The sequence below is a fragment of the Saccopteryx bilineata genome, chromosome 8, assembly GCF_036850765.1.
Source record: "Saccopteryx bilineata isolate mSacBil1 chromosome 8, mSacBil1_pri_phased_curated, whole genome shotgun sequence".
Taxonomy (NCBI): Eukaryota; Metazoa; Chordata; class Mammalia; order Chiroptera; family Emballonuridae; genus Saccopteryx; species Saccopteryx bilineata.
In genome coordinates this window covers 84,116,425-84,130,677 of record NC_089497.1, presented here as the reverse complement: position 1 = coordinate 84,130,677, position 14,253 = coordinate 84,116,425, and the positions used below count along the sequence as shown (strand labels likewise).

Genomic DNA, 14,253 nt, shown 5'->3' with positions numbered 1-14,253 from the left:
TATGTCTAAGGCACACGTGCCCATTATTGAAAATAGTCAAAGTGATTCTCTTGAGTTTTGATAATATTTCACAAACGCCAGTAATATTGAATACTGTTAATAATATCTTACTCTTGCCTCTTTCAGGACCTGCTGAAGTTCCCATGATGTCACCGAATGGCTCCATTCCTCCCATCCACGTGCCTCCAGGCTATATCTCACAGGTAAGCCAGTTGATGGACTTATCTGCTTATTATGGGCACGGTCATTGTACCAAGAGACTATAGGTTGTGGCTTGCAAACTTATTCCAAGATTAGTTGAGTTTGGACAGTGCTAGAGTTGTCATTTTTGTAGCACTACGTGGCCCTTCCTCAGTCTAGCTGCTTGCCGTGCAGGAGAGTTAGGGGGAGAGGAGTGTTGCAGGGCTGCTCAGCTGCCCTTCACCAGTATGGGTTTCATGCTTGACAGTGACTGTGATTTCCTTACAGAGTCTACTGCCTTAAAGATTAATTGGTAAAAATATCAAAGGAGACAATGCCTGTTATGGGAGTCCCATTTCTCCATAATGTGGCCCATCCTGGTCTTGGTGAATTATTACTGAGTATGATGTGAGAACTTGGCTGCTTGTTCTCACATTTCTCTAAAATTTTATTTTCTTTTAAATAAGTGGCCAATATAGCTGTACAGCCAGTAGCCACGGCCATCACAGCTGCCAGGCAGGTGCAGGTTCCCATTAGATCAGACAGACAGTAAAGAAACTGTGGAGCCAAAAACTGGTGAGCCATTCATTTATTCTAGCCTCGCAACAGGCTGGCGAGTAGAAACAAACACACAGGCACCAGAAGCCACTCACATTCTCTGGTTCCATAACCAGGAGAATCTTCCCTGGTTTTTCCTGGAATCAAAGGCCCCCCACCAGCCTCAGTCCCCAGTGGCTCCCCATCTCCTTCTCTCTGCACAAACTCTGCAAAAACATGGCCTCCTTCCTCTTCCTCCTTCTTTTTCTTAAAACTTTTTGGCATGAAACCCCTCCTCCAGCATACATTAGCATAACAAAGCCCCTTCTCAGGAAGCTAATTAGTGGTTTCACAGATCACAAATCTGGACAGCAGCTATTTTTAACAATAAAAGTGAGCAAAATCAGAAAATACAAATTTTACAAAGTCATTTGCCCAGCAATAGCCAATAGCAATTTAAAAAGTAATAGGTATATTGGAAGATAAAAATAATGTTAGAGGAAAGAGTTATTCTCCTGTACGCGGGCTGGGTGCCCGGGCCGTGGGCGTGGGAGGAGACTGGGCTCTGTCCTGGGCACAGTGCAGGGCGAGTGTCTCCCCTGTCCTCCTCGCACACCTTCCTTTCCAAGTTTCTGACCAGCTCTTTTTCTCTTTTTTGCCTCTTTTGTTCTTTTTTTTTCTTCTCGTTGGAGGAACATCCTTTACTCTGAAAAAAAAAATCAGAAAAGTATTAACAAACTTACAATTTTATTACCCAAAGAAGATAATCATTGTGTTAACATTGTTTTAGATTATAGTCTTCCAACTTTTTTTCTATTTCTGTTTCTACAATGGTTTTAAAAATCTGTAATTTTAAGTTTTTAATGACTTGCTAGGACTAAAAAATTGGCAGCTACATACAAAAATTGCCAAAGTTCAGGCAGGAATCAAAGAAATTGTATCCTTCCCTGATGTAAAACTTATCTCTTTCTTTACCATCTAATTCATAGTGCAGCCACTATAATCTTATTTTTTCCATCCTTACATTCACGTGAGCCAGTTTGGCATCTGTGTTTGTTTTTGTTTTGTTTTTAGTAGCCAGAATGTTGGCCAGTCTTTCCCCTGCTTTAAATAAATGACTTGTTGTACACAAGTGTTTGTCCATAGGAGTCACCAGAGGGGACAGGGTGCGGAGCAGCCCCTCCAGCCAGGACACGTGAGGGTGGGTCACACTCACGTTGCCTCCAGCCAGGACACGTGAGGGTGGGTCACTCACGTTGCCAGTCAGCGAACAGAAAAGAACAGGAACGCAGAATTCCATTAGGCCTCCTGCTCATCTGTTTTGAGGAAGTGTTTCATTCTGTTGAACAGAGTACAGTTCTCATCACTGTGATGAAATAATACCTTTTCTAATGCTAACGGCCCACGGAAGGGGTACCGGTTAAAAGTTGACCATCCTGTGGGAAGAGAAGCTGTGCTGTACTCTCTCTTGCCAGTGGTGATCCTGTGATTTGCATGTGAGGCAGCACAGGCTCAGAGGAGAGCAGAACTGCAAACCAAGCGTTTCTCATCTTCCTACCTGTTTCCCACTGTGAGGTGACCGCAGTCAGCTGCCCGGATAGGTGTATTTGCTTTACATCACATTACTGTCTGACAGTGGGTATGAGCATGCGCTGTGCCTACCCAGCGGCTCCAGTACCAGACCACCCGGTGCCCGAGTAAGAGTCCACTGTTTTAAGAAAACGGGAGGAGGCAAGTGAATGATTAAAAATGTTACCTTAATAACTAAACTGGGTCCGTGGAGAAAATCTTGATTGTAACAGATTCATTACATAATTATGTAGCTGAAACTACTTTAAAGATAAATTGGAAAATTGTTCAAATAAATTTAATAAAAGATGAATGTCATTGTGCAGAGACCATCTTACAGTAAGAGACATATAGTTGAAGAGACAGCTCTGGTCCGCTCTGAGTTGCAGTTAACAAAACAGTCTTTGTTTTTCTTAGGTTGAGAAGGACTGAACCCATGGACCTTAAAGATAGTGTGAACTTAGGGTAGGCGAATAGGGGAATCTTGTCCTTTCAACTCGGTAGGCTCTGATGTAGTACGGTGTGTGTGTGTGTGTGTGTTGCTTCATTTTGTGGTGGGAGGCTGGGGGAGGTTTGAGGAAAAGAAAATAACCTGACCGTTTCAACTTAAGAGAAAATATAGGCTAGGTTTTTCTTTTGTTTGTTTTAAACTACAAGAAACTTTATTTAGGTAAGAAGGAATAGTTTGGTCACATTTACTATCATTTCTATTATATCAAACATTTGTGAGTGTGGTTAGAATTGAAAGTATGGGAGAAAACAGGGCAAAGACTACGCTGGGAAGAAATGGACATTAATTGAAAGGGCCTTCAAATTCCACCATGGCTACTTCCTATGTAAGTTTTACACATTCTTTCACCACATATTTGAATACCTACCTGATCTGTTAGAGATAAGGATTTAAGAGAAATGTTATGTGAGGTGTGACATTTCACATTAACAGTGGGCATTCAATAAGTGGAAGCTGTTATAATGAAGAAGACTGTTAGAACAATTTCAACGAAACTTTGGCAGTTTGCCTTTCTAAATACATATTGAGATCACACAGTATGAAGCAATTTTTTCCTTTCATTGTATACTGGCCATGGTTCTTCTCAATTTTTAACCTCATCATTAACTTTCTGAATAATTTATATGTAAAAATTTCTTCAGCAGATGCCTGGAGTTTTATTTTCCATCCTTTCATAGTAATTTATGAACCATTTTTCAAATGTGACAGGAAGAACTTCACGTAGACCCAAAGATTAAAAAAGCATATGAGAAGAAAAAGTGAAGCATCCAAGTTAATGTTCTATAATTTGGGAACTCTTTTTTCTCCAGATTCATTGATGTAACGAAAAAACTGAATAGTAGTTGAATAAGTATTTTTGTTGTTATAGCAGAGTGTGTGTGTATATATATATATATACATATATATATATATATACACACACACACACACACACACAGTACCTGATTTCTTTGTTTTGGGGGGTAGTTAATGGGTAAACACCTGTTGAAATTATATATATTCTATTTTCCCTGACCTAGGAGAGATATGAAGTCTTATTTTAAAATGTGTTTAAATTTTGGTATGGTTGGTCATTCTCCAGTGAGGATTTTTGAAAGAGTTGGCCAGAAATCAGAGACCCTGTGGAGAAAGGGTGGGGCTGCTTGATGGGAACCTTAATGTGCTTTTCTCAGTTTTGCTCCACCAAGCCAGCTAAACTGTCCATGTTCGCCTCGGTCCTTCCTTGTAGTGATCAAACCTGGGATTAACCCAGTGCTTGGTTTCTCTCCAGTGCTGTGAAAATGATGAGCTTTAGAAAGGAGCATGGGGCATTGCCATGTGCCCCGACAGACTGAGAATCAGAGCCATTGGCATCTAAGAATAAAGAGAATTGGAATCTCTTGCATGTCCTTTGTGACATTGATTTTTCTGTGGGAGGGCTAGGAAAGGATTCAGGATGAACAGTGTATGCGTGGAGGTGGGAGCCTTGGAAAGCGCAAAGGCCTTATGTGTCTCTTTTGGTCTAGTTTCCATCGTCAGCAGGTTTTCAGCAACTGTATTTTTCATTATATGGCTTATTTTGCCGGAGGAATAATTACAGACAGGTTGGCATTGCTAAATAAAAGAATGTCCCCAGGATGTACCTCCCCTCAAAGCACTGTGCAAGTTTCTTCTTTCTGAGCCTTCTCTGTCTCCCTGTTCTGCATTGTCTCTTGAATTTCCTTTGTTTCTGAGATCCTGACATTGTAGTTTAATAGAACACAAGATTAGCAGGAGGAAACAGGAGCCCAGGGGGGCTCTGCGTCCAACTCCCTGTGTGATTCTTAGGAATACTTTTAAGTTATATATTTGGGTGGTTCATTTGTTTGCTTACTTGGTCATTGTTGGTCTCCCTCCGTTTTAGCATTTAAGTTCCACAAGGTCAGGAACCCTATGTGTCCTGCTCATCACTGCATCTAGTTTCTCGAAAGGTGCTCAGCACACAATAGGCACTTCCCAGAGTGTGGCAGACTGGCTGGAGTCAGCACCTGTGGAGGGGTGGGGGGAAGAGAAGGGTCGGAGCAGGTCTGAGGTTCTTTCTAATCTAGTATTAGCCAGTTCTCCTCTACTGCTCCTTAAAACAGTGATTTTCAACCTTTTTTGAGCCGCGGCACATTTTTTACATTTACAAAATCCTGGGGCACACCACCTACCAAAATGACACAAAATGACACTCTAACGCAGTACATATTATACATATAGTTAATAATATAGTTTCTAAATGTATTTATACTCACACCTGACCATGTCTCGCAGCACACTGGTTGAAAAACACTGCCTTAAAATGAAGACCACATGGGAATATAAGTTAGTTTCTGTAAGCAACCATTACCAAAACAGTGTGGCACATTCCTTTGGCATTTGGTGTTCTGTTGACTAGAATTCTATTCCTGACTTCTATGGAAAAATGATTGTTCATTTTCATAATAATAATATTGAGAAAGTATCCCATCTAGAAATGACTTCTGAATCATTAGTAAGAATTAAATTATGCACATTATATTTGATTTTATTGCAGTTAGTATAGTCTGTCTTTCTAATTAGTAACATATTTGTAATGTAACAACTTTCGTTAGAAAAATATCTTTGTCTAACCTGTTGGATACAAAACTTTATGAAGGTTAAGTGCATTTTATATGTAAAGCCAGTAGCCACGGCCACCAACACAGCAGCCTGGCCCATGCAGGTTCACATAGGATTCGTATAGACGGTAATGAAACAACGGAGCCAAGAACTGGTGGGCCATCATCTTTAATCCTAGCCTGCACCCGGCGGGAAAGTAAAAACACACACTGGGCTCCAAAACCCACTCATTCAGTGCTCATTAAGCTACTGACTTTATCCAAGTTTCCTAGAATCAAAGGTTTCTAGCTCACCAGACTTATTCACCTCTGTTCCCCATCTCCTTCCTTCTCCCTGCACAAACTCTGCACAAACTGGCTTCTCACTCAACACTCCACCATCTTGGCTGTTCTCCTGGTCTCCTCCACATGGCCTCTCTCTGCTCTCTCCTCTCTAATGCTAATCTCAGGAACCGAGAGAGCAAGCTCCCAGTCTGCCCCACTTTATAGTGCAGAAATCCAAACCTTTAATCCAATATACAAAATAGGGAAGTCTCTGATACAAAGTCCACCCCACATCAAAAAGGGTGGGTAAGGCTTAGTCCTAAAACCAAGCCCCAGACCACAAGGATCTTGCCTGCCCACAGCCCGCCCTCAACACACATTAATATCACCTGGGCAACAGCTTCCACGTGGACAGCGCCATCTTTAACAAAGTAAGCATAATATATTTTATCTGCCCAACATATTTCTACACACACTTTGGAACCTGTCAGGTTTACAAACTTACTTTGCTGTGTGTGAATATGATCTGAGTTATGAGTATCATCAGCATGGATTCTTAATCATTTCTTGGGCTGTAGAACCCATTGGCAGACTGGTGGAACATTTTTAAATGTAAATTATAAAATTCATAGATACCGTCAAGAGCAAGCTGCCTGTGTTTCCATGTGAGTGTGCTTGAGAAGCTGGACTGAAGTCATCTCTGTGATCGGCCACCTTGTCTGTGCCCATCAGTGGCTGGAGCGACAGGGACAGTTACTACCCACAGATGCCTCATAGGATAGCTTTATTCGTATCTTAAAAGTAGCTAAGTTTAGCACAGATTAAACCATCAGATCTCTGCTTACTATTTGTCTTCTGATACATATTTTTTTCTTTAAAACAGCATTTCCATTTAGACTGGAATAAATTACCCATTTTATTTCATGCACCTTTGTGAATGTAACTTCTCACTTGTCTGGTGTTTTTATGTTTCACACAGGTACTGGGGGGGGGGTTAGATTTGATTTTTTGATCTTCAAGTATGGGCCTTTTTGATATTTAGTTTTGTGAGATACAATAAAATATACTTAGCTGATCATGGTTTATTAAGTTACTTAATTCTGAAATTCTTCATCTAGAATATAGGACAACAGTGTTAGCTATGTTAGAGGATCTTGTTTTAATTAAAAATTTTTTTATTTTTGTAGTAATTTTAGTGAGAGAGGAAGGGAAAGAGAGACAGAGACAGGAACAAGATCTGTTCCTGTATGTGCCCTGACCAGGGATTGAACCAGCAACCTCTGTGCTTCGGGACGATGCTCTATAACCGAGCTGTCCGGCCAGAGCAGAGGATCTTCTGAGTATTATGCAAGATAAGTTCCGTTCCAAGCATTTCATAAACTATTAATTGATATACAAATCACACGAGTTATCGTTACAACTTGAATTGTTACACTAAATTTGTCAATTTGTAATTTGCATTCAGCCTCTGCCCAGTGCTGTATTTCTGCTCAAGAAGGGGCTGCCTGACTGTCATTGGTGTCATGAGAAGCTCAGCTCTGGCTGAACAGGGCTCTCTCCCTTCCACCTTGAGGTGGTAGATGGGTTTGATAAGACAGAGCCGAGCCAGCTGAAGACCCAGCCTTGGTTCTGCAGTCCGTAAACTGTGTCTCTTAGCTTGGCCAGGCTTCCTTCTTGATTTGGAAGGTCTTTATAAATTACTGCCAATATCCTCTCAACTCTAGAATGACTTGAGTTCCTGAAGTCGTTGGATTAAAGAGATACCATAAAGGCTATACTTTTTTCCATCATCCTGTCCAAACCTCAGTGGTTTTAGTTATAAGTAATTGGACAGTCACGTGGAAAGAGCCAGGTGTGTCCAGTAAAGTACTAAAAGATTTTTTATTTATATATGCCCTAATTGTGTTCCTGTTTCCAGGTTTTAGATTTCTGTGAGGGATGAGTGGCTTGGTTTATTTCTGTGTCTATGAAAGTGTCAGTACAAAGAAGCAAGCCAAGAGGTGATTGCCGTTTCTGAGAGTATCTCTTTATACTGGTCCCTCCTGAACAAGTCTGTCAGTAAGAATCATGCCCAGAAGTCCTGAGGACAGGTGCCATACCCATACCTTCAGCATGTGATCACCCCGCATAAAGCAGGCTGGCTTGGATTTGTTATCTGGATCTAACCATTGCCCTTTCAATTTATACCTAACCGTTGCCTGGAGTTGGCATGTGGGTTAAAACCTAAGCACTAATAGCCTGACCTGTGGTGGCGCAGTGGATAGAGCATTGACCTGGAACACTGAGGTCGCCGGTTGGAAACCCTGGGCTTGCCTGGTCAAGGCACATATGGGAGTTGATGCTTCCTGCTTCTCCCCACTTCTCTCTCTCTCTTTCCCTCTCTCTCTCTCCCCCCCCCTCTGAAAATTGAATACAATCTTTAAAAAAAACAAAAACTAAGCACTATTAGAAAATTTAAGATTTTAAATATAAATGAGTGTGTAGGTAAAATGTTTGGGGAATTACTATATTTAAAACCTTAGGTTTGGTTACCTATACAGCAGACGACTGGTTGATTACTTAACCATTGGCAAGAACTGTTTGAAAAAAGTAATTGGGATTTTCAAAGAACATTTAAAAAAAAATTCTGGATATGATAAATATTATCAATCAGTAACTACCCTGCAGAGTAATTCTTTGTATTATAGAAAGGGCTTTTAGAAACTATAAACATCACTAATAATGTTTTGTTTTGTTTTTTTTCTATTTGGCTACAAAAATTCCATGCTGTTAGACAAAAAGAGCTGGTCTTAAATCTAGAGGGTTTAATGTCTCAGGGCATTAATGATAATGAAACATTTAGAAAGAACAAATATTATTTCATCATTGTTAGCCATTACAGATATGAAGAGAAATGACATTGAGAAGTATGTTTGGTATTTTCAGCCACAGATGTAATCATGAAATTTGAAAGGACAGAGAAGTCAGGAGTTTCAGAACAAAAGACATTCAATTTTGCTACCATTTTTAAGTTAATTAAATTTATCAGCAAATAAAAGGAGCACTTGCTTCTGTATAACTCTGGCTGCTCTTTGAATGTTCCTTTATTCCAATTTTGCCTTCTCGTAATGGTACTTGGGTGATGGTGGTGGGAGTTATATCGATAGTAGCAAAAAGGGTGTGGGCTAGGGAAAGTACATACCTTATGTTTCAAATCTCTGCCCTCCATGAACAACAAACTTGCTTTTCTTCTATTATGTTCACTGTACAGAGTGGGGCAAAACTAGTTTTCGAGTTGTGAATATGCAAAACACAGTTTATTCTTATATTATTACTTATTAATGATTGTATTATTTTCCATACGAATAACTGTAAACCTACGTTTGCCCACCTTGTATTAGAAAATACAGAGTGAGGGGTTAGTACAGAAAGGAAATAGAAGAGTTAACACCTCTGTACTCCTAGTTGGTGATTGATAAAATAAACTACTCAGCTGTGTTTGCCATTGATGTAGAACTTACATTGCAAAGGTATAATTTTTCCAGCTTTTTTTGAAATAAAATATTAAAATAATAATATTAAATAATACTTAATATTTAAAACATTTAACATAAGAGAGTCAGGCATGACAGACCTGCAATTCACTGGGTTTAGATGATCTTAAATTTTAGAGAAGAATGTCACATATTTACCTGAGTTATGGGAGAAAATTTTTTTTAAGTATTTTTATTGATTTTAGAGAGAAAGGAAAGAGATAAAGAGGAACAACTGTTTGTTGTTCCACTTATTTATGCATGCATTGGTTGATTATTGTATGTGCCCTGATTGGGGATGGAACGCACAATCTTGGTATCAGAATGATGCTCTAACCTACTGAGCTACCCTGTCAGGGCTGGGGAAAATTTTTGGTAATGAATTTGTTACTAGGCCCTGGCCAGTTGGCTCAGTGTTAGAGCATTGGCCCAGTGTGTGTAAGTCCTGGGTTCAATTCCCGGCCAGGGCACACAGGAGAAGTGCCCACCTGCTTCTCCACCCCTCCCCTTCTCACCTCCCTCTCTCCCTTTCTCCCTCTCTCCTCTTGCAACTATGGCTTGATTGGAGCGAGTTAGCCCTGGCACTGAGGATGGCTCCATGGCCCCCACCTCAGGCACTAAGAAGAGCTCAGTTGCTGAGCAACAGAGCAATGCCCCTGATGGGCAGAGCATCACCCTCTAGTGGGCTTGCTGGGTGAATCCCAGTTGGAGTGCATGGGAGAGTCTGTCTCTCTGCCTGCCTTCCTTTCACTGAATTTAAAAAAAAAGTGTTAAGAGCTCTTGGTAGATATGAAATCTAAGCAGAAAAACTTTTTTTTGGGGGGGGATTGCTTTACTTTTTCATCCATTTGTTCACTTAGCCACCATTTATTGAAAGCCTCCTGTGTGCCCAGGTACCCTTGAGGGCCTTGCAGTTGGGTGGGAGAGTCAGATTGGCAGTTTACGCTGCAGAACACAGATGCTGGTTGAGGCATGAGCGCCAGTCTGGCTGGGAGACCTAGACCTGCCTGCCGCCCCTCTGCCCACGCATCTGTGTGTATTGCCAGGCCTTTTCGCTGTGTGCTCATTTTTAGCTGAGGTTTCTTCACTTACCAGCAGAGGCGCATTAAGGTCGGTTGAGGCCCCAGGTGCAGAAGAAAATATTGGCCCCTTAAAAAATGAGACAGGGAAAATAAAAATACATGTTAACCATATTTTTAAATAAGTAAAAAATATTATCTACTATTAATGTTAAAATTAATAGTACACGTATGAAACCATACTTGACGTCATTAGAAAAAAAGTGTGAAGTTGGGATTTTGCGGGGCCCTTCAGAAGTAGGGGCCCAGGGTGCGTGCCTGTGTGCCCGCCGTTAAGTCTGCCTCTGCTTCCAGAGTGTCCTGGGATCCCCCTTCAAGTATGTTCACCGCAGTCAGGAGTTGGGCTCGAACCCGACGTTCACAGATTCCCTTGGTCCTAGTGCTCTGTCTGCAGGCAGCACGCTCAGTGTTCCTCGACCCCTCGCGGGCTGGCTGCCGGGCCTGGCACACTGCCTGCTTGCACCAGGTTCGCACGTGGCCCTCAGGGTGCTCCATCCACTTACTGGCTCATCCCTGGCGCTCTGGGGCAGCATTTCAAACTTTTCTTATTGCCTTCTGCTTTTAAGCTCTTCTCTGGATTCTTGTCACTTGCAGACCAGAAGTAGAGGACAGAGTTTTAGGAACTGAGGAGTTTATTAATCCTGTGGAGAATTTCAGTTCAGTAAGGGTAACTAGTTTCCTTCTCTGTCAGCTGTGAGAAAAGATAAACTGTAAGTGCTTTTAAGAAATGTATTTTAATTCTTAGACTCAAAATTGTCCCCTTTATCCCTCAGTAGCTCTCTGACCTCGGGCGGGTTAGCTGAACTTCCCTGAACTTTATTGCTCCTATGACCAGCTGGATGTGCCTCACAGGATTCTGAGGAGGACTAAATGAGGTGCTAATATTAATAGTAGTAATTACTGTGGAAGATTCTTCTGTTGCGTATCAGTTACTGTTCCTGGACCTTAGCATGTGTCGGTGTGTTGCCTTATTTCAGTGGAGGGTGTTAGAGCAGAGCAGCGGGAACAAGGTAGACAGTGGTTGTGGTCTTTTGAATCCTTTCACATCTCGTATTAACCCAGCTATCCTGGTTCTTACAGTTCCTTGTTTACATACGTATTTCTTACCATACCTAACTTGTGTGTAATTCTCCACATAGTGAAAACTCTGGAGTACAGACCAGATGAAAATCTGGTTCTGTGGCGAACTCGTACATGTTAATCAGGCTGTGCCTAGGTTTCCTTCATGTCCAGTGGGGATGCTGACGTCTAGTTCTCCTGTAGAGAAGTGAGATCCCCTGGGTCCTGCAGCTGGCAGACCACAGGCACTGGCTGCGAGCTCTGTCTCCTCTGTCTTCCCATGCTGCTCCCTCCTGCTGTGGCTTCCAAGTTTTTTCGTTTTGCTTTAATGCTTCTCTCGGTTATACTTCTAAAAGCTCCCATGCAAATAAGAGAAACATTCTTTCTGTGTTTAACCTTTTGTGCCTTATTCTATAGCAGTGGTTCTCAACCTGTGGGTCGCGAACCCAGTGGGGGTCAAACGACCAAAACACAGGGGTCACAACCCACAGGTTGAGAACCGCTGTTCTATAGTGTCTCATTCTGTGTCTAGGCCACAGGATAGCAACTTACCGGGCACGTAGAAGTTTCTCAGTAAATACTTACGGAGCAGAATAGAAAGACAAGGTAAAGGGTCAGAGTAGCATCTGCTAGGCTTGCTTTCTCGTAGCCTTAGGAGGGTGGCTGGGTGCTTGTTTATGGGGGATAAATGCACTACTTTTTATAGAAGTATGTTTTTCAAGCAGACAGGGCCTGTGGTAGAACTTAGATGGAGACTTGGGAGGTGCTTGTAGGGGTTGCATTCATTTGTAGGGCTACCCTTACAGAGTACCCACAGGCTGAGTGGCTTAAATGACAGGAATTATTTCCTCATAATTCTGGAGGCTGAAGTTTGGTTTCTTCCAAGACCTGTCTCCTTGGCTTATATATGGTCATCTTCCTTTGATGTCTTCATGTGGCCTTCTTCTGCATGTCTGTGTCCTAATTTCCACCTCTTATAAGGACATCAGTCATGTTGGGTTAGGGCACTCCCATATAACTGATTTCACCACAGTTACATAATTTAAAGGCTGTATCTCCAAACACAATCACACACTGAGATACTGGGGGTTATGATTTTAATATATACTGCTCACAAAAATTAGGGGATATTTCAAAATGAATATGAAGCAATAAAAAAAGCATTCGATTTTTTTTTTTTTTGTATTTTTCTGAAGTTGGAAACGGGGAGGCAGTCAGACAGACTCCCGACCGGGATCCACCCAGCATGCCCACCAGGGGGCGATACTCTGCCCATCTGGGGTGTTGCTCTGTTGCAACGAGAGCCATTCTAGCGCCTGAGGCAGAGGCCACAGAGCCATCCTCAGCTCCCGGGCCAACTTTGCTCCAGTGGAACCCTGATTGCGGGAGGGGAAGAGAGAGACAGAGAAGAAGGAGGGGGAGGAGGGGTGGAGAAGCAGATGGGCGCTTCTCCTGTGTGCCCTGGCCGGGAATCGAACCCAGAACTCCTGCATGCCAGGCCGACGCTCTACCACTCAGCCAACCGGCCAGGGCCTCGATTTTTTTTTTTATTAAACAAGAACATCAGAAAAGCAAATGACAAGTCAAAGAAAGTTGTTTAATTATGCCAATGAGATGCAAAACCAACTGTTATTTCATTGGCGAAGGGCACTATTCAAAAGGCTGAAAGTACTGGAGTAGCTGCACGGTCCCTGATCCCCTAATTTTTGTGAGCAGTGTATAAGTTGGTTGGAGGTAGGGAGGACATAATTCAGCCCACAGCAGGTGGCAGCTGAGAACCTAGCACAGTGGTCTTTTCCAAGGGTCTATGCTCTGGAGGAGTGTATGAGTGGCCCTTCTGGTGAGTCATAGCGCTAGAAAAATAGTCTAGCTGAAGATGACTTTGTTTTCATTTCTGAAAAAATAATACTTTGTTCTGATTTCTCAACAACACACACAAGGTTCATATTAGTCTGGTTTTACTTTTTATATAATGCTTAAGCTGTGTAGATAAATCTTACTGTTTAATGCCTTTTTTTCTCCCCCTTACTTGAGTATCCAGCACTTAGCTCATAGGATGTGTCAGGAAATAATTGTTAAATTTAATACAGGCAGTTTGTTTACCTCTGGACATTGTCACAATCTCATTCATCCCAAAAGGAGATGAATCTGTCTTTTCCATGGCTATTTGTGAAGGCTGGAGGCACATTTTATTGTCTTGAGGATTTTGGGACTGAACTCTTTCTGATTTCTAAATTCTTCTGCTACAGTAATATATTTCTTCTGAACTATATATATATTTAACAAGGAATCTTATTGCCACCATTTCCTGTTGCATATTATTTTGTGCATTATTATTGCTCCTCAGACTTCCTTATTCTTTAGGGAACATAGGCATAATTTCCTGAGACATAGATCAAAACTGAATTTTGTAATTAAATATGTTGTGATTTGTGTTGTAGAAGAACGATAAAATACTTAGCACATAATTTTGGGTTTTGTTTCTGATGATTAAATAATTAATATATATTTTTTCCTTTTATTGAATTTATTGGGGTGACACTGGTTAACAAAATTATACAGGTTTCCGGTGCACAGTTCCACAACGTGTCATCTCTACACTGTATTGTGTGTTCATCCCTCCAAGTCAAGTTTCCATCCATCACCATTCATCCACCAATATTTCAATTCTTAAAAATATTTTTAGTGATAAAGTTGGCTTTGATTGGTAAGGGAGGTTTCTGAAAGTGTCCCATTATATATGTACAGGTAAATAGATGTCTTTTACAAATACGACAAATAATTTAAGATAATTAAAAATGGGACTGATAGCCCTGGTTGGTTGGCGCAGCAGTAGAGCATTGGCCTAGAGCAGGGGTCCCCAAACTATGGCCCGTGGGCCGCATGCGACCCCCTGAGGCCATTTATCTGGCCACCGCTGCACTTCTGGGGCACCTCTTTCA

General features: G+C 41.6%; 1 protein-coding gene across 5 annotated transcripts in view; it reads left to right on the top strand.

Moving 5' to 3' along the window:
* FNDC3B (fibronectin type III domain containing 3B) overlaps positions 1 to 14,253 on the top strand; it is a 399,472-nt gene that overhangs the window by 212,936 nt on the left and 172,283 nt on the right. For all 5 annotated transcript variants that reach the window (XM_066240652.1, XM_066240651.1, XM_066240650.1 and 2 more), the window contains exon 4: positions 127 to 203. In XM_066240652.1, coding sequence (XP_066096749.1) covers positions 127 to 203 — 77 coding nt within the window. The remainder of the gene's footprint in view (positions 1 to 126; positions 204 to 14,253) is intronic.